Source organism: Glandiceps talaboti, chromosome 1 (assembly GCF_964340395.1).
Source record: "Glandiceps talaboti chromosome 1, keGlaTala1.1, whole genome shotgun sequence".
Taxonomy (NCBI): domain Eukaryota; kingdom Metazoa; phylum Hemichordata; class Enteropneusta; family Spengelidae; genus Glandiceps; species Glandiceps talaboti.
The window spans coordinates 31,571,319-31,592,331 of record NC_135549.1 but is presented as its reverse complement, the minus strand read 5'-3'; the positions used below and the strand labels follow the sequence as shown (position 1 = coordinate 31,592,331).

Here is a 21,013-nt window from a genome sequence, read left to right as displayed (position 1 = left end):
TACATGTCTCCTGGGAGAAACCGTATTTATTGCCGAGGTAGGGGCAAATGATATTACTAAAGATAGACACTTACAGTTTATAATGAGATAAAACAGGCAAACATATCTTATTTAAAATGACCATCATTTGATAATCATATGCTAAGCAAAGTGTAGAAATGACGAAATAATATTTCTACTTCTCATCATCATCATCAACGTCGACGTCGTTAGTGTCGTGCTTACCATTTTTCAAATGGATTCACTGTAAAAAGCACGTCTTAATCTATATTCAGGTAGAAAGGTGAATGTGATGAAAAATGTATTACAAATTACGAGGTTTTCAAAAATGTGTATATTACACCAAGCATTTTCTATCATCTGAACGTGACGACAAAGAATATAGGAATTTAAATGTTAAGATGAAGTACACCTACCTCCGTTTTACTCTCTCACAAGACAATTTATCACAAAAAAAGAGAACCGAATTCTTGTGTCGCTAGAGACAGTGGCGTGAACTCAGTAAATTTCCTGTTACCTCCTCGGCGCATGCAGTCAGGCAAAATGTGGCTGTATGAATTCTGACCTAGTAGGTGCCTCTTGATTCAAACTGAAAAAAAGATGAATCGTCAGGTTTGATTCAGAACACACCTACAGGAGATGACTAGAACATGCGCAGATATCACTTTACTCGTCTCACTGTGATCCAGGTGTTTATAATAATTTAAGTAATTTATTCGATCGATGAGGGCGCCATCTACCCAGCGGCGCCAGGTACGTTAGCAATTCAAGATGGCTGGATTTAGTCGTATTACATGTATGGTATCGTTGTCATTTAAAGGATACAAACACAGGACCATATTAATTTAATCCGTGACAAATTGCTTCCAACCCTTCTCAAACACGATTCATATTTTGTAAGGAAAACTTGATTCGTTCTCTCTTACACAATTAAACATTATAAAACAATATAAAATTAAAATAGGTGAGTCAACATATAGTCAATTGTTTTTGTTATTTATAAAAAAAAATTGTTTCATCATCCATTTATGGGGGGGGGGGATTGAGATTGTTTACCGGTGATTCCAATTTATTTCATAATTTTCCTGAAAATCAATACAATATAAATTTATTTAACGTTGATGTGGATTTGAATATGGAGTATGGGGATCTACATATTCGTCACATCTAACATGTAAAAATGCAGCCAAGGCAATTAATTTTAGTTGTATCTCTGCACATTCCAACAATTTATTTAGTGAACTTCAAATTCTTGATATATCATTTCATGTATGATTTATTAAACAACAAGTTATCTCGCTGCCTTACAGACTATTGCAGACTCGACTAGCATTATGCTATTTTTCTGACTTCCACTTTCCAATAATCAACCTATTTTTCGATTCGTTTGCCTGGTAAAGACGGAGATGTTCCACGAAACGATCACCAAGACGACGTACACTGAGTCGAACCTACTAAAAACCACATGTCTGGCATGTAATACAATATACTACGTTAGTACCAATACAAATAAATCTACTCGTAACAGCCACACTGTCATTACGGCCAAAAACATGATTAGTATTAATAATGAAACTACATGTACCACATCGAGTACGATCGCATGGAAATGAAGCAGCATTAACTTCCAATTCACGTTGTTCTGTATGGACCACCATATCTCTAAGAGTATCACGACGCCAAGCTGTTAATGGTACTTCAGGAAATAATGAATTGGTTAACCCTATTAAAACGTAAGATATTAAAATGCTCGTGTGTGTGTGTGTGTGTGTGTGTGACTACTTACACTTTGTCATTCGTGGAATTACTATCGACAAGAAAAGTTTCAAAAAAGGCGAGAGAAGAAAAGCAAGTTCAATTATTTCGAGAAGCGTCTAAATAAAGATATCTTGTCCATTATTCTCCTCTTACCTAAATTAAAACACCCCTAATCTTATAATTGGCAAGAGATCATTTACATTAACACTTTGCTTTATCGCTTACCTTCTGCGAGATTATCACACTCATTTATGCATTAAACTAATATAAAAGAGTGTGTGCATGAATGACTTTCTCTGGTGTGATAATCTCCCAGAATATAAGACATAAAGCAAATTTTCGCGGGTAACTGATCCATGCTAAAGACGAGATTAGGGGTCTTTTAATTTAGATAAGAGGAGAAGAATGGATAAGGTGTCTTTATTTAGGGAATTATATACAGCTGAAAGAGAGAAAAGTATACAGGGGAAAGAAGAAAATGAATGAATGAGTCAATTAATCAATATCACACACAAAATAAGTTTTATTTCACCACAAAAATTAATTATTCATTCGATCAATCAACTAAATCAATCAATCAATCAATCAACTAAATCAAATCAATCAATCGATCAATCACAAGCCTGCTGGACCAAGTGCTCACACTTTGCTTGGCGCTTGTGGATGGATGTCCTCGCGCGCGCGTTAGATATCACTGAGAAAAGAAATATAAACTATTGAATCAGGTCAATCGACTTAAGTTTAAAGGTTAAAGGTCAAATTAGCTTTTCAGCGATCGATCACATGAACGTGTACCGTGTTGTGGGTAACAGTGAACACACTTTTCCATTGCGACATTCAAAAAGGTACGATTAGTGGGACTATTCAAGGTTAATCATATCAATCGTACATGTAAACATGTTATCCAGGAATATATCCCGATTTTCTGTGATCGCTCGAGACTTAGAGAGACCTGTTTACAACATCGCTGCGTCAACTGGTCGTTCACTCGGTTTTCGACGAACAGAGTCCAAACTTCGATTCGCCCGGCAGTCATATCTTCATACCACGGCAAGTGCACAAGTGTTCGCAAAAGATTTATTTCTGGGTAAATTTAACACGGTAAGTATGCTAGACTTGTTGAGATTTCTTTATCTAGTACGCATCGCATAGGGTTATGTAAGAATTAATGTGAAAGGGTGAACCACTTCGGGGGCGAGGGGGGGGGGGGGCGGGGGGAGGTAAGAGGTTTTAATCTAGTACTTACAAAGAGTTTCAATCCTACAGCAGTTCAGAAATACGGACTCGAATGAATAAAAGTAAAGGGGGGGGGGAGACAAATGTGGACATGGGACTATTTATTTTTCAGGGAGATAAATGCAGTCTGTTGTCAAAATCTTGGGGATTTTTTACTGCGGGATACTATTACTAAGATAAAACTCAGACCACTACAAAGGATGCATGGTAATTGGAATTTATATGAAAAATCAATGAACATACTACCACATTTCCCTCTGTCCATCACCATGGTTCTCAGATACTGGTCCAAACACAATGAATTTATCAGATGTTATGCTAGATATTTACGTTTTTGAATTATACAATGCTAGTAAATTTTGGGATTTAAAAAAAAAAAATATTTTTGTTATACTTACAGGATGAAGTGTTTCCATTTCCATCTTTAACAGAGGAAGAATTCAATTCTCTAAATGAACTTGTTAGTCCAGTAGAGAAATTCTTTGAAGAGGAAGGTAAGGTGTACACAAAAATGACTATCACACTGTTTAACTATAATGTTACCAGGCTTCTCCTCAAAAGGTTTGTTTTAATATATGGCACGATTATAGAAAGAGGAAAATGGAAATAATAACTGCAAACTCAGAACATATAAACTCATTAAATTAGATTTTAAGCTTGAACCTTATCTAGAAAAATTAAATAACCCAGAATTGCGATCAATAATCTGTAAATTCAGACTAAGTGACCACAAACTTGAAATTGAAAATGGTCGTCATCACAAAATACCAGCTAAAAGCAGATTATGTAAAATATGCAACTCAACCCTTGTAGAGGATGAAAAACACTTTATATTACAGTGTCCCCTGTATAATTTACTCAGGCATGACCTCTTTAGTGAAGCTGCTAAACATATTAATAATTACAGAAACTTGACAGAAGAACAAAAATTTAAAGAAATAATGAGCAACAAAAATCTAATTATCGCACTTGGAAAATATATCAAACTGAGTAATATAAAAAGGGAGCACCACCTACAAAATACTTATAATATATAATTTGAAATGTCTAATTACCCTTCATTATTATTTTTTCATTAATATTATGTTTCAACTCGTTGAATAGTTATTGTTGTTGTCTTGTTTTGTTTTGTAGTCTTTATTATGATGTTGTAATGTTACTTTTGAAAAGCCTATAAGTGTTATTATTATGATTTTTTTCCAATTTTATTTTATTTGTACCTTTAACAAATCCCCAGGGTTTTGTTACGTGTAATCAATAAATAAATAAATAAATAAATATAAGCTCTAAACCCTCAGAAAAATATAACAGAAGTGTTATAATATGCATCTCGTATGTAGGTACATTATTAATCCTGTTTTACCCAACTTGTTTTTTTGTGTACAAACAAATACCCCCACCCCCACTCCGGTAGAGAGAGGATTCAATCGTGTACATCGATAGATAAACCAATCATTTCATGTACAATTGGTGAAAATTCTGATATGTTTAGGTCAAAAAAGAAATTTTGAACTTTTTTTGATAAAAATATGAGTCTAATTATATTATAACTCTCTTGAAATGTTGATATTGTGACATGATAGATTATGTCAAGAGCTTTGTGTACAGTCACACAGCTGTTAGTATCCATAGAAGGTTAAAATTGTGTACAGTCACACAGCTGTTAGTATGCTAGCAGTACATCTTTAGAGTAAAAAACTTGAGAATTAACGAGAATCCTTTCAGCAACTTATAACCCTATTTTAAGATATCCTACATGTATAATTCTTGTATCACTGAGATCAGTGAGGAATCAATCCCAGTACAATACTTCATAAATGATGTATTACTTGCATCGATGTGTACACATACCACCATACTAAAGGTATTTACACTGCAGTGCAATGCTGAATACCTGCTTGCAAATAATATGCAAATAATATGCATATGAAGGCTTGATCATTCATTGTACTTGAAAACATGTGAATGAAGAGAATCATTTTTATGGAAATTTGCTGTTAAACATATAATAACAACCCCATGTCATGTGACTTCCAGTGTGAGTACTCAAGGGCTATTTGCACCCATGCTTGCAGAGTTTTCTGCTGCACTTTCATTCACTATATGCTTATGAAAGTGTGGCTGCATATACTCTAGTACAAATGTATGCCACACTTGCACTCACACATCATGCGGTTCAGTCATATTACCAGTCCTTGTTTCTGCTGCATGGGGTATCCAGATGTAGAAGAGACCATGCCTATCGTGTGCTTTAGCCATACAGTGCTACTGAACCATAGACCCTACACAAGAGGGTGTAGGGGCTATGACTGAACAGAACATTGTTCTGGAGATCGCTGATCGGCGACATTTAATTCTGTATTTACTTTCTGTCTATGAGTCAAGAAAAAACAAAACCACTAGATTGGAAAAATAACGTCCCTAGTTTAATTCCTTCACATCTTTTTTCAGTTGATTCCAAGGCAATTGATGTGAATGGTGTGATTGATGAGAAAACCCTACAAGGAATTAAAGATTTAGGATTGTTTGGTCAACAAATCCCAGAAGATTATGGTAAGTAGCCTAAGGTATATAAACTGTTTTACCTAAACATCTGGTATTAGGACAGACAAGTACATGTAGATATGACTTGTGGTTGTGGTCTCCTGTCAAGTACAAATGTAGGTAAGACTGGTAGTTGCTGGTAAGGTCTCCTGTCAAGTACTGGTAGAGATGAGTTGTGGGTGCTGTTAAGGTCTCTTGTCAAGTACTGGTAGGTATGAGTTGTGGGTGCTGGTAAGGTTTCCTGTCAAGTACTGGTAGATATGAATTGTTTGTGCTGGTAAGGTTTCCTGTCAAGTACTGGTAGATATGAATTGTTTGTGCTGGTAAGGTTTCCTGTCAAGTACTGGTAGATATGAATTGTTTGTGCTGGTAAGGTTTCCTGTCAAGTACTGGTAGATATGAGTTGTGGGTGCTGGTAAGGTTTCCTGTCAAGTACTGGTAGGTATGAGTTGTGGGTGCTGGTAAGGTCTCCTGTCAAGTACTGGTAGATATGAATTGTTTGTGCTGGTAAGGTTTCCTGTCAAGTACTGGTAGATATGAGTTGTGGGTGCTGGTAAGGTCTCCTGTCAAGTACTGGTAGGTATGAGTTGTGGTTGCTGGTAAGGTTTCCTGTCAAGTACTGGTAGGTATGAGTTGTGGGTGCTGGTAAGGTTTCCTGTCAAGTACTGGTAGGTATGAGTTGTGGGTGCTGGTAAGGTTTCCTGTCAAGTACTGGTAGGTATGAGTTGTGGGTGCTGGTAAGGTTTCCTGTCAAGTACTGGTAGGTATGAGTTGTGGGTGCTGGTAAGGTTTCCTGTCAAGTACTGGTAGGTATGAGTTGTGGGTGCTGGTAAGGTTTCCTGTCAAGTACTGGTAGGTATGAGTTGTGGTTGCTGGTAAGGTTTCCTGTCAAGTACTGGTAGGTATGAGTTGTGGGTGCTGGTAAGGTTTCCTGTCAAGTACTGGTAGGTATGAGTTGTGGGTGCTGGTAAGGTTTCCTGTCAAGTACTGGTAGATATGAATTGTTTGTGCTGGTAAGGTTTCCTGTCAAGTACTGGTAGATATGAATTGTTTGTGCTGGTAAGGTCTCCTGTCAAGTACTGGTAGATATGAGTTGTGGGTGCTGGTAAGGTTTCCTGTCAAGTACTGGTAGATATGAATTGTTTGTGCTGGTAAGGTTTCCTGTCAAGTACTGGTAGATATGAATTGTTTGTGCTGGTAAGGTCTCCTGTCAAGTACTGGTAGATATGAGTTGTGGGTGCTGGTAAGGTTTCCTGTCAAGTACTGGTAGATATGAATTGTTTGTGCTGGTAAGGTTTCCTGTCAAGTAGGTAAGACTGGTGGTTGCTGGTAAGGTCTCTTGTCAAGTACTGGTAGATATGAGTTGTGGGTGCTGGTAAGGTTTCCTGTCAAGTAGGTAAGACTGGTGGTTGCTGGTAAGGTCTCTTGTCAAGTACTGGTAGGTATGAGTTGTGGGTGCTGGTAAGGTTTCCTGTCAAGTAGGTAAGACTGGTGGTTGCTGGTAAGGTCTCTTGTCAAGTACTGGTAGGTATGAGTTGTGGGTGCTGGTAAGGTTTCCTGTCAAGTAGGTAAGACTGGTGGTTGCTGGTAAGGTCTCCTGTCAAGTACTGGTAGGTATGAGTTGTGGGTGCTGGTAAGGTTTCCTGTCAAGTAGGTAAGACTGGTGGTTGCTGGTAAGGTCTCTTGTCAAGTACTGGTAGGTATGAGTTGTGGGTGCTGGTAAGGTCTCCTGTCAAGTACTGGTACTGGTAGGTATGACTTGTGGGTACTGATCAGGTCTCTTGTCAAGTACTAGCTTTAATTGAAATTATCATAAAGCAATCACACTTACATCAATTCTATCTTTATGATACAATTGAACTTTTCAACAGGTGGCCTTGGTCTGAACAGTACTAAGTATGCCAGAATTGGTGAAGTTGTGTCATCTGATGCCTCTATTGGTGTCATGTTAGCTGCACATCAAGCCATTGGACTTAAGGTGGGTCAGTCTCAAGTTCATTGCATTGGCTAAACAGTGAGTCATACCTATGATATCACTTATAGAAGTGTGTTATTATCACGTCAGTGCAGGAAGGTCATATCTGCTGTGCATTTGTATGTATAATTCCTTACTGCACTGATGCAAATTTCCTAAGGCTGTGTGTTCAATACTTCAGAGGTGTGTGTAATAACATTTATACATTTATCTTGTCAGACATAGTCAAAGCCGTGATAAGATGAAAAGGATATCGATGCATAACATTAAATAAAAAGAATTGTTACAGTAATATAACATAAAAATATAATGACATTTTGGTGTTCTGAATTATTCAATTCTGAATTTTAAAAAATGTTTTTAGTATGGCTGCTGATAACATAACAAACTTATAGTTGTCAAATCTAGTCAGCACGAGAAACAGTGAGTGACAACATAAATAAGTTTTGTCATTTACCACTTGGGGCACTGTTTTTATTTCTTCTACTTTATACCATAGACCCTCCCATGTACGTTCCTACAATGTCATCTTACTATCAATAGGATTTCACAGGATGTCCAAACCAAAGCAATATGGAGAGAGTGTTGATAGTGATACACAAATTAGGGCGTTACTTATTACTAACATAGCGTGATACACGATATACATGTATGTATGTATATAGTAGTTTTCTTTATGATATATCAGTACATGCATGTACTTTGTACTATATCTCCCTCCATAGGCATATCAACCAAAGTACTGGTACTGGTATGATGTAATCTTTGTCTAAACTAAAGTAATATGATAAGCATTTACATCAATTTTTATAACAAGTATTTATTTATTTTTAGGACGTCAAAGGTTTGTAAAGAAATACTTATTACTTGCAATATATTACATGTATTGTACATACAACAAATGAAACTGATACATGTGAATGTTATTTCTTATTTTTGTCTCTTTGTAGGGTATTTTACTGGCTGGCAATCCACAACAAAAGGCCAAGTATTTACCCAAGCTGGCTACAGGTGAACATACAGCAGCATTTTGCTTAACAGAGCCTAGTAGGTGAGTTAGAAAGTTGACAGAACCTAGTAGGTGAGTTAGAAATTTGACAGAACCTAGTAGGTGAGTTAGAAAGTTGACAGAACCTAGTAGGTGAGTTAGAAAGTTGACAGAACCTAGTAGGTGAGTTAGAAAGTTGACAGAACCTTGTAGGTGAGTTAGAAAGTTGACAGAACTTTATAGATGAGTTTATAGAAAGAAAGACTGAATCCATGTCTACACCTATGTTATGTACATGTATGATGAACTTTGTAATGAGGCCTTCATCTTTAACCTTGACCTCTATATTTACAAGGTCAAATGACCCAAAATTCTCTCAATGGTCATGTTATCCTCTGATATGCATAGACTGCTTTCAACCAAACCTGGCACAATTGTCAAATACTGTAGTTCAATATGTGCATCACAATTTCTTGACCGTTATGATAGTTCAGCTTAATGGCCACCACATTTTTCATAAAATTCAGAATATGAAATAGTAGGTTGAAAGGTTAGGTACTTGTCTGACTCTCAGTTAAATATTTTACTGTGATGAAGTATTGTTATGAAAATACTCCTATTTATAAAAGAATGATTACAAAATGTAATTTTATATTTGTGAAATATTTCTTGTAGCATGTTTTAGATTAACAACACTAGCTGTATTGGTATACATAAAACATTAGTTTATTTGTAAAACTTACAATTTTTTACCTTCTTTTCCATCAATTATGTCAGTGGAAGTGATGCAGCATCCATTCAGACTAGAGCAACCCTTAGTGAAGATGGCAAACATTTTTTATTAAATGGTGGAAAAGTAAGTAAGGCAGTTACCTTTGAAGTTTACACTCCTGTATGTTGTTACAGATTAATTGACATCAGAAGGTTAGTCATTGTAACACACAGTGAGAGTTAAAGCAACACAATCCAGGAATTTTATGTTGTATCAAATATGGCATTAAATACTTGTATGTTTGTTATGTGTGATTTTACTATGTACATGTAACATATGAAATGGAATTTTAGATTTAAATTCATTTTTGCTGACCCTTATATTTTCTTCCTCAAGAAAATAATCAATGGTTATCAAACTGTTTTCTGTTGTCAATAAATTTCACATGAAATGAGCAACATAGTATACCACTTGTGCCTCATTAAGTTTATTTGTTTGTAATAGATCTGGATTACCAATGGTGGCATAGCTGATGTTTTTACGGTATTTGCAAAAACTGAAGTAACAGAAAAGGTTAGTATGCCATCCATTACATACATGATCAAGGCAGTGTTTTTGCTAAAGTCGGTAAGTAGGTAAAATCAGGGGTTCACATGTCATACTAGTATTACCTAGGTTCCCAAATTCCCCAACCTTAGAAAAAACATTGACCAGTGATTACCTTGTAACAGTACATACCGGGTACACATGGTGGTGGTGTTTGCACTGCAATGCAACACTGGAACCATTATTGCATACCTGTATGCAAATGATTTGTAGTTGTAGGCATGGCCCTTCCTTGTACACAAAAGTGTGTGATTGCACAGTATGATTTTTTTGAGCTTTAACACTTGCATTTATCGTTTCTACTTTGCATGGCCTTATAATCCCCATTTCCCTACTGCATAGCCCTAGGTAGAAACAAATAGACTGACTGATAGATAGCGGCACTGCAGTGCTGATGTATTAAATCATGATTGAATACCCACAGGCTTCTCTACTGCAGTATACAGTACATCTATTCATGGCTAATTCTCTACTGCAGTATACAGTACGTCTGTTCATGGCTAATTCTCTACTGCAGTATACAGTACGTCTGTTCATGGCTAATTCTCTACTGCAGTATACAGTATGTCTATTCATGGCTAATTCTCTACTGCAGTATATAGTATGTCTGTTCATGGCTAATTCTCTACTGCAGTATACAGTATGTCTATTCATGGCTAATTCTCTACTGCAGTATACAGTACGTCTATTCATGGCTAATTCTCTACTGCAGTATACAGTATGTCTATTCATGGCTAATTCTCTACTGCAGTATACAGTACGTCTATTCATGGCTAATTCTCTACTGCAGTATACAGTATGTCTATTCATGGCTAATTCTCTACTGCAGTATACAGTACGTCTATTCATGGCTAATTCTCTACTGCAGTATACAGTATGTCTATTCATGGCTAATTCTCTACTGCAGTATATAGTAGGTCTATTCATGGCTACTTCTCTACTGCAGTATACAGTACGTCTATTCATGGCTAATTCTCTACTGCAGTATACAGTATGTCTAGTCATGGCTAATTCTGTATTGTAGTATATAGTACGTCTATTCATGGCTAATTCTCTACTGCAGTATACAGTACGTCTGTTCATGGCTAATTCTCTACTGCAGTATACAGTACGTCTATTCATGGCTAATTCTCTACTGCAGTATACAGTACATCTGTTCATGGCTAATTCTCTACTGCAGTATACAGTACTACATCTGTTCATGGCTAATTCTCTACTGCAGTATACAGTATGTCTAGTCATGGCTAATTCTGTATTGTAGTATATAGTACTTCTGTTCATGGCAATTCTCTACTGCAGTATACAGTACGTCTATTCATGGCTAATTCTCTACTGCAGTATACAGTACGTCTGTTCATGGCTAATTCTCTACTGCAGTATACAGTACGTCTATTCATGGCTAATTCTCTACTGCAGTATACAGTACATCTGTTCATGGCTAATTCTCTACTGCAGTATACAGTACTACATCGGTTCATGGCTAATTCTCTACTGCAGTATACAGTATGTCTGTTCATGGCTAATTCTCTAATGTGGTATATAGTAGGTCTATTCATGGCTAATTCTCTACTGCAGTATACAGTACGTCTATTCATGGCTAATTCTCTACTGCAGTATACAGTATGTCTAGTCATGGCTAATTCTCTACTATAGTAGGTCTATTCATGGCTAATTCTCTACTGCAGTATATAGTAGGTTTATTCATGGCTAATTCTCTACTATAGTAGGTCTATTCATGGCTAATTCTCTACTGCAGTATATAGTAGGTCTATTCATGGCTAATTCTCTACTATAGTAGGTCTATTCATGGCTAATTCTCTACTGCAGTATATAGTAGGTCTATTCATGGCTAATTCTCTACTATAGTAGGTCTATTCATGGCTAATTCTCTACTGCAGTATATAGTAGGTTTATTCATGGCTAATTCTCTACTATAGTAGGTCTATTCATGGCTAAGTCTCTACTGTAGTATATAGTAGGTCTATTCATGGCTAATTCTCTAATGCAGTATACAGTAGGTCTATTCATGGCTAATTCTCTACTGCAGTATATAGGAGGTCTATTCATGGCTAATTCTCTACTATAGTAGGTCTATTCATGGCTAATTCTCTACTGCAGTATATAGTAGGTCTATTCATGGCTAATTCTCTACTGCAGTATACAGTACGTCTGTTCATGGCTAATTCTCTACTGCAGTATACAGTACTACATCGGTTCATGGCTAATTCTCTACTGCAGTATACAGTACTGTATCTGTTCATGGCTAATTCTCTACTGCAGTATATAGTAGGTCTATTCATGGCTAATTCTCTACTGCAGTATACAGTACGTCTATTCATGGCTAATTCTCTACTGCAGTATACAGTATGTCTATTCATGGCTAATTTTATTTCTCTGAGTCTAATTTTGAGAGAGAGAAGTTGTGCGATGTAGAGTTGATGAAAGTGAGTTTATGTGACTTTATAGTAGACATCAACTATTGAAGCTAGGACTAAACCAGCCTAACCTTTGTTCACCTTTATACTAGTATATTATCCTTTTTACTACTACATGTAGGTAAACAAGAAATACAATCAGTTCTAAACATACTGGAACTACAATATTCACTTTCCAGTAACAAACATCATGCCATTTGGTTGACTTGAATATTTTTCCAACAGGGTGAAAAGAAAGACAAGGTGACAGCATTCATTGTAGAGAGAGCATTTGGTGGAGTATCAAGTGGTAAACCAGAAGATAAACTAGGAATTAGGGGATCAAATAGTAAGTTGATTATTTTATAAGATAAACTTGGAATTAGGGGATCAAATAGTAAGTTGATTATTTTATACTGATGGTAAGTTGGAGTTATGGTTTATGGTTAATGAACGTGATACTGGATTCCTCCCCCAAAATAATAACAGTTATGATAATCGTGCATAACAAAAGAACATAACCGTTTCATTGTAGGTTGGAACCATAGACAGTGGAGGGGAGATTTCCAGTCCACTGTCTATGGTGGAACCCATCACTCTGTGAAGGCTTGGAGAGGACTCTGAATTAATACTATACATCATACATGTCAAGTTGTTATGTGTTAACAGTAACGTTACTACAGCTTTATAACAAGAGAATTGCATATAGGTTGAATCTGAATATTCTTTTGTTCAGGACCAACTTTTTGTCATTCTGTCTGACAGCTGTATTTGTCCTGATCCGACATTGGACATTAATGAATACATACATGTCTTACTAGTATCTAATAACGAGTCATTGCGACATGTTTCCAACTTAATTAAAGGAGATGAATAGGCACCTGTCATAGTAGTTGCTAACTTTTGATAGTCTGTGTCATTCATTCATTTTGTTTAACCAGCATGTGAGGTTCATTTTGATAATACTCCTGTTCCACTGGAAAATGTTATTGGTGAAGTTGGAGGGGGATTCAAGATAGCTATGAATATATTAAACAGTGGCAGATTCAGTATGGGAAGTGCAGTAGCCAGTATGTTGAGAAAACTTATAGGTAAGTTACTGATGAGCTGTAATAACTATTGAGTCAGCAATTCACCACTATGGTTGCATTTCAAATACATGTTATGCTGCATAGACCAATAAAAGTGAAAACTACCGTAACATTAAGTATTAGGGTTGTTAAATGTTTGTCTGAATCAACCTCCTTACAATCTAATCAGGCCACAAATGAGATTAAGAGTGACTTCTCAATGTCTTAAACAATAAGTATATTAAGTTAATCACAAGTTACTTTGTCATGTCCATCCTGTCAAATTTACGACATAACATTCTTGTGCATGTTAATTAATGTAGCAATGACAGCGGAGCATGTCTGTACAAGGAAACAGTTTGATAAGAAACTCAGTCAGTTTGGACTGATCCAGGAAAAGTTTGCCAACATGGCATTGAAGGCATATGCAATGGAGAGTATGGCATATCTAACAGCTGATATGATGGACAGACCCTGGGAAGATGGACTTCCTGATTGCTCAGTGGAAGCAGCCATGGTCAAGGTATAAGTAAAAAATAGTGTGTGTGTGTGTGTGTGTGTGTGTGTGTGTGTGTGTGTGTGTGTGTGTGTGTGTGTGTGTGTGTGCCCGTGCCTGCCTGTCTGTCAGTATGTCTGTCTTTCCTGTCTGTGTCTGTGTATGTATGTATGTATGTATGTATGTATGTATGTGTGTATGTATGTGTGTGCGTGCGCGTGTGTGTGTGTGTGTGTGTGTGTGTGTGTGTGTGTGTGTGTGTATGTACATACGTACATATTTATGTATGTATTGTTAATATTTTCATCCAATAAAGCAATGACAGTGCTCTGGAAAAAACACTACATGTGTAATAATTATCATAGTTGTTAGCTAAACAAGACATAATTTATGTAGCTGTAATTCTAATATCTTGTCTTGTAGGTGTTTAGTTCAGAAGGTGCATGGGAATGTATCAGTGAATGTCTACAGATGTTAGGTGGACTAGGTTATATGAAAGATTACCCGTATGAACGTATGTTACGTGATGCCCGTATTCTACTCATATTTGAAGGAACCAATGAGATTCTCAGACTTTATGTAGCTTTAACAGGAATGCAGTATGCTGGTAAACATTTGAAAGAATTAATTGCGTAAGTCAAAATTTCAAATGTTAACTTTTTTAGAATTGCATGATTTATCATTATGACATTGCGTAGAATGAGTGACTGTTCACTTTAAACAGGGGGTTCGTCATAAAGAGATTGTTGTCTACTCCTGTTTTCCTAACAACTCAGATAGTCTCCTCCAAGATCTATGGTTTTGCACTATGTGTATATTGTTGGCAGGGAGAATCAAGATATTTAATTATTACCCTGTATATAATATTTTAAGTAGCCATGGTGATTTGTTGTATTTTGACTAGTGTCCTAATTTATTGATCTGTTGTGTACATTTAGGAAATTACGAAACCCTACCCAAAACATTGGGTTAGCGCTGAAAATGTTTACAAAGAAAGCCAGGCAAGGACTAAGAATGCCGCAGAAATTGGAATTGTTCCATGAAGACAATGGAGTTCACCCGTCACTGAAGGTAATGGGGGGAGGGGGGGGGGGGCTTATAGATTGTGCTCTGTCTGTCCGTGTTCGTGCATCCATCAGTGTGTGAATCCGAGTAGGCTAAAATATGTCATCGATGCACCATGCGTTACGACGGTATTGTAATGCTTCTTGTCAGCAAATAATAAAAAATCAGATAAATAAAAGTCATTGAATGGGAAACACCCGACATTACAAGTGTTTATGTATATCTAGTCTAGCTGTTTTGATTTATTTTGCCATAATTTGGGGGACATAATATTTAATAGTGTGAGTAAATATCAGTAAATGTTGGTTAATAAGACATGTAGATTGTAGTTTTTGTTTACTGATGTCTATTACAACCACCAGCAATGTATTTTTTTCACAACGCTGTTGAGTTTTATTCACCTGTTGACTACGTTCGTCATAGCCTTAGTGCTAACAACTTCTCCTTACGACGTCACAAAATTGTGAAGTAAATCCGAAGGGAACTGACTGAAAAAAGGTCATTTTAAGGTGTTTGCAGAGTGACGCTTTTTAAAGTTTTAAAACCATGCAGAATTAGTTTCACAAACATGTCGTCTAGCAAATTAGCGATAGTGAATGTGAGCATTTTGAATCACCTTTAAATCTGGTTTTAAATTGGTCTTTCTTTCCACTTGAACATATGTTTGTCACCATGACTACCAATATTAATAGAAGGAAATAAAAGAAGGTGTTGTTCAAAAGGATGCAGTTCGTAAATTGTGTAATTTTGTGTGTTTATTTTAAAAAATTTGTTTCATAAAAAAGATAGATAGATATCAATTGTATTTCAACTACTGGAAATGTGTTGAATTATGTCTAGCAACTAATAGATCTCTAACAAGGTAGTCAGATATCAATTGTATTTTCACAATGACATAATATATTTGGCACCATTAAATTCAGAACCCCCCTCAGTTTCTAATCATTGTTCATAACTAACCATTACTATTTCTATCATACTGTTTGAACTCAGAGTTGCTTCTACAACATGTTCCATGTGTAGTGTGGTTTTTACATTTCATTCATTTTAATCAAAAATGGTTGCTCAGTTACAGATTATGCCTTAAATGGAGACCTAATTTTTCATGTAAATTTTTTTTTCCAGGAAAGTGCACTACAACTTCAAGACATAGCTATTACTTTTGGAATGATTGTGGAGACACTTCTAGCAAAACATGGAAAGGTAATTATAAAATGAATCTGTAAGGTATACTGTTGTAGCAAGTCACTGCTTAGAAAGTGTATTCAACAGTCCAATGTATAATACATAGTAGTAAGTACACTATGAGGACACTGTGGTCCACTCTGAGGATGTCCCTAAGATCACATGATAATAATGGCATCTCCTCAAACATTGTACATGCATTTCAAATTATGAAAATTTGTAATATAGGGAGTACTTGCCAGCGAACAAAGAATGTTGACAGAATAGTTCTCTAGAGAATTATTTGGTCACTTACCCTGTGAAGGGTTTATGGAAGGGGTGAATAGAGTGGGCGGTGCTCAAATCTCATTTTTTTAATTATTTGCTATTCATATAGACACATACAATCAACAGAACACTGTCAACAGACAGTAGTGCATACATTACCATATTTCATGGTGTTAATGACTGTGTGGGTGACTTCATTTGAATTTTTAATTTCATCTCAGGACCTCATTGAGTTAGACATGAGAAGAGATTTGACGTCACAGATGGCATCTAGACTATGAACACAATTGATAACATTCAGATTATTTCAATACATCAAAAAAGCTGTTGTTGTCAAAGAGTGTCTGATTTCTGCTTTAACTTTGCTAGTATGACTGTTGTGGTGATTTTTGACACGGCTAGAACTGATTTCCTCATAACTTTGATAACATATTCCAAATCATCACATCAGTAAAAACTGTCTTTGTGTTGTTATCCAATCATTACATCAGTAACAACAGTCTTTGTGTTGTTATCCAATCATTACATCAGTAACAACAGTCTTTGTGTTGTTATCCAATCATTACATCAGTAACAAGTCTTTGTGTTGTTATCCAATCATTTCATCAGTAACAACTGTCTTTGTGTTGTTATCCAATCATTACATCAGTAACAACTGTCTTTGTGTTGTTATCCAATCATTACTTCAGTAACAACTGTCTTTGTGTTGTTATCCAATCATCACATCAGTAATAACTGTCTTTGTGTTGTTATCCAATCATTACATCAGTAACAACTGTCTTTGTGTTGTTATCCAATCATTACATCAGTAACAACTCTCTTTGTGTTGTTATCCAATCACTACATCAGTAACAACTTCTTTCTTGTCCATATTGAAACGACAAAACAAAGCAAGTGATCTGCATACCCCTCCAGCCATTTATAATCTGCATTTAAACAAGATGGTGGTTTACTCACAACCCAGGGTGTAATTTAGAAAATGTCATATTTCCACTCTATCACCACAGGATATTGTCAATCAACAAATTATGCTGAAAAGAGTAGCAGACGTGTGTATTGATATCTATGGAATGACGGCTGTGTTGTCAAGGGCAACTAGAGCTAAAGTTGATGGTTTGAGAAATTGTGACCATGAAATGCGACTAGCCAGAGTGTTCTGTGATGATGCTTTTCTCAGATGTCATAAAATATTCAGTGAAATTGGAAAAGGTAATGTCAAGTGTTTCCAATGTCACAACTCAACAAAATATCCAGTACTGTGTAGATGTAACTCTGTGTCTGTATTTGAATGTCTATCTGTCTGTCCACCTGTCTGTCTGTCTGTCTGTCTATCTGTCTGTCCACCTGTCTGTCTGTCTGTCTGTCTGTCTATCTGTCTGTCCACCTGTCTGTCTGTCTGTCTGTCTGTCTGTCTTTCTATCTGTGCAATGTCTTAAGATAATTTTTTGTTCAGACTAATAAAACATTTTTACAAGTTACATAGTAAGAAATAGGGGAACACCAAATTTGGAGCTTCTCAAGAAATTGCAGTGTGTCAGTGGTGTGTCAAATTAGCTTAGTGGGCTGTACACTAGTAACAATATTACGGTACTCTGGGTGTGTTTAAGCATAAGACGATCGATGTGATTGCATGTTAGGTATACAAATTGATAATTTCTGTAGCAATTTTGATGTTAACTAGTTTTGTTGTCTAAATTGAGATTTAAAATATAGCTTAATTGTGCATAGAATAACAACAAAAGTGCTAAATTTATAAATCAACGTTTATTCAGGAATTAAAGAATTTATTAAATCTGTTCATCATTTTTCTCTTTTTCTGTTTAGGTGAGAACTACAATGGTGACAAGTTAAAAGAGAAGATTGCCCTGGAGATATTTGAAACTCGTAGTTATGTTCCATGCCATCCATTGACACCATAGATTGCATACAACAAATTGTAGCTATTTTATGTTCCATGCTATCCATCGACACCATAGAATGCATACATCAAATTGTAGCTATGTTATGTTCCATGCCATACATTGACACCATAGAATGCATACAACAAATCGTAGCTATGTTCCATGCTATCCATCGACACCATAGAATGCATACAACAAATTGTAGCTATGTTCCATGCTATCCATCGACACCATAGAATGCATACATCAAATTGTAGCTATGTTATGTTCCATGCCATACATTGACACCATAGAATGCATACAACAAATTGTAGCTATGTTCCATGCTATCCATCGACACCATAGAATGCATACAACTACATATTGAGGGCTTGTAAACACTGCATAATAGTTATCAAACTCTACCAATAATATCACAACCATCATAAACTGAATATTGCAACACAACATATCGTACCTCCTATGCTATTTATTAATGTTTATGGCATAGTACGTTGGACGTCTCTTGGACTTTGTTACATAAATTGTAAATATTTCATTGTGTTGAGAGAATACAGTATTACACTTGTCTTGATACAACAGCTTTGAATTATTCATGTACTGTTAACTTATTAATGTATGCTACACTAGTTCACATTGTTAATTGTGGGAGTATATTATACCTTATGTAGTATTTATATTTGAAAATGATTGTGAAATGAGAGAGCCCATCCCCACCCCCAAACTCTTGTGATGTTTTGTTATTTGTTTACAGCAGGAATGATCTGTTATGTTGTGTACCCTGCCAACACAAATAGGCAATATTACTGACAATTGTATTGTGGTATACTTTAGACTTTGAGCTACAATTGTATTGTGGTATACTTCAGACTTTGAGCTACAATTGTATTGTGGTATACTTCAGACTTTGAGCTACAATTGTATTGTGGTATACTTCAGACTTTGAGCTACAATTGTATTGTGGTATACTTCAGACTTTGAGCTACAATTGTATTGTGGTATACTTCAGACTTTGAGCTACAATTGTATTGTGGTATACTTCAGACTTTGAGCTACAATTGTATTGTGGTATACTTCAGACTTTGAGCTACAATTGTATTGTGGTATACTTTAGACTTTGAGCTACAATTGTATTGTGGTATACTTCAGACTTTGAGCTACAATTGTATTGTGGTATACTTTAGACTTTGAGCTACAATTGTATTGTGGTATACTTCAGACTTTGAGCTACAATTGTATTGTGGTATACTTTAGACTTTGAGCTACAATTGTATTGTGGTATACTTTAGACTTTGAGCTACAATTGTATTGTGGTATACTTCAGACTTTGAGCTACAATTGTATTGTGGTATACTTCAGACTTTGAGCTACAGTTTTAATATCCACCAGACTAGTTATAAATACTCACTTTTGGTGACAAGACTGTTCAACAATATAATCACAGTCCATAAGTAACTGACAAATAATTCAGTGGAAGTGAGTCTGGTGTCTCAGATATTGCAGCATGTACAATAGCACAGGGTATACTTTCCAGGAGTGTTGCAGCACTGCTTTGGACAGACACACATTTGGATCAATATACATTTGTGGCAGCTACATGTAGTTCTACGCCATACTGCTAAGTGTTTGCCAAGTTATAGTACCCACAGTGGTATGTTTTCCAAACTCTTTTTTTTTTTTCAATTTAATTTGAGGTTTAGGAGAATTTGATTAAGTTATGGTTATTATATGTTGATCAGAAATTGTGTTTAAGCAGTGTATAGTTGTTTGATAACACATACCAGATTGCCTATATGTTGAAATGTGTCGTGAATGAAACTTGGGCAATGCAGTATGAAATGAGTGAATATTACTAGTAAAGTAATAACTTACTGTGTACACAGCTGTGGATGTATCAGATAGAAAGGTGAAATGAACAACTTCACTGTCATTTGTTATTTTACATATGCACTAATCAATGCAATATCATTGTGACCAATCTCATTCTACAGACTACATGTACATTCTGTTTTCTACTTTATAGCCAATGTGAGCTTTCATAGGATAGATACAAGGTCTTTGAACTCTGTAAATGCTTGTGTTTTCCTCAATATTAATGGACATTAAATATTTCCACTATGTACAGAGTGTCATGTTCTCTATTCTGATATACGTGTGTATTTTAGTCTTGTGAATTCTTTTCTTTGGCAGTGATAGGCATACCAAGGAAAGTTTATTACATGTCAATCTGATTAAAATCCAATGTAGAGTACACAGCGTGATTTCTTGTTGGCTGTCAAGTTTACTGTCATTTGTTCTTTGGAGAGTGCTTGTTACATACATGACACAATACCATATGTTTTCCTGATCCCAATCTCATACTTACAAGTAGCCGACCAGAATCCATTTTACAACACAACACTCGACGTTCCAAATTGAAAGAAAGAGAACCACCAAACAATAACAATAACATCGTCTGCACTCCGTGCTCATGCTCTTTTCAAACAGAGCACTCTGATGTACTGTACCCATATGTTTCAGCACATTACGCATTTTCATTGGTTGAGTGAATTCACTCGGTAGTCTCGCGTGACTAGGGAAAACCTATAGTATTGTGTGAGATGTGAGTGCTCACACAAGACCAAACGACAGTGAACATAACAGCCAACAAGAAATCACGTCGTGTACTCTACATTGGAATGTAATCAGATTGATTACATGTAAAAGTAAAGACTATAAGATCTCCTTCTCACCGTACATGGCTATTGATATATCTTGTGATGTGATTTGGTATCAAAAGACCACTGGACCTAGTAG

General features: G+C 36.0%; 1 protein-coding gene across 1 annotated transcript; it reads left to right on the top strand.

The window, feature by feature from the left end:
• Nucleotides 1-2,539: 2,539 nt before the first annotated feature.
• Nucleotides 2,540-20,297, top strand: LOC144453634 (complex I assembly factor ACAD9, mitochondrial-like). The gene is made up of 15 exons (XM_078144965.1): nucleotides 2,540-2,859; nucleotides 3,395-3,488; nucleotides 5,446-5,547; nucleotides 7,410-7,516; nucleotides 8,464-8,564; nucleotides 9,279-9,357; nucleotides 9,718-9,786; nucleotides 12,480-12,582; nucleotides 13,175-13,324; nucleotides 13,627-13,826; nucleotides 14,223-14,431; nucleotides 14,738-14,870; nucleotides 15,990-16,067; nucleotides 17,324-17,525; nucleotides 18,141-20,297. Exons 1-15 carry the CDS (start codon nucleotides 2,656-2,658, stop codon nucleotides 18,233-18,235), a joined length of 1,926 nt encoding a protein of 641 aa, XP_078001091.1. The 5' UTR covers nucleotides 2,540-2,655; the 3' UTR covers nucleotides 18,236-20,297.
• The last annotated feature ends 716 nt before the right edge of the window (nucleotides 20,298-21,013 follow it).

What these genes read in the sequence shown, in the direction of transcription:
- LOC144453634 (XM_078144965.1), top strand. Translation starts at nt 2,656, where the DNA reads ATGTTATCCAGGAATATATCCCGATTTTCTGTGATCGCTCGAGACTTA. An exon ending in GAAATTCTTTGAAGAGGAAG is followed by an intron (nt 3,489 to 5,445) that starts GTAAGGTGTACA and finishes ATCTTTTTTCAG; the next exon opens with TTGATTCCAAGGCAATTGAT. An exon ending in ATCAAGCCATTGGACTTAAG is followed by an intron (nt 7,517 to 8,463) that starts GTGGGTCAGTCT and finishes GTCTCTTTGTAG; the next exon opens with GGTATTTTACTGGCTGGCAA.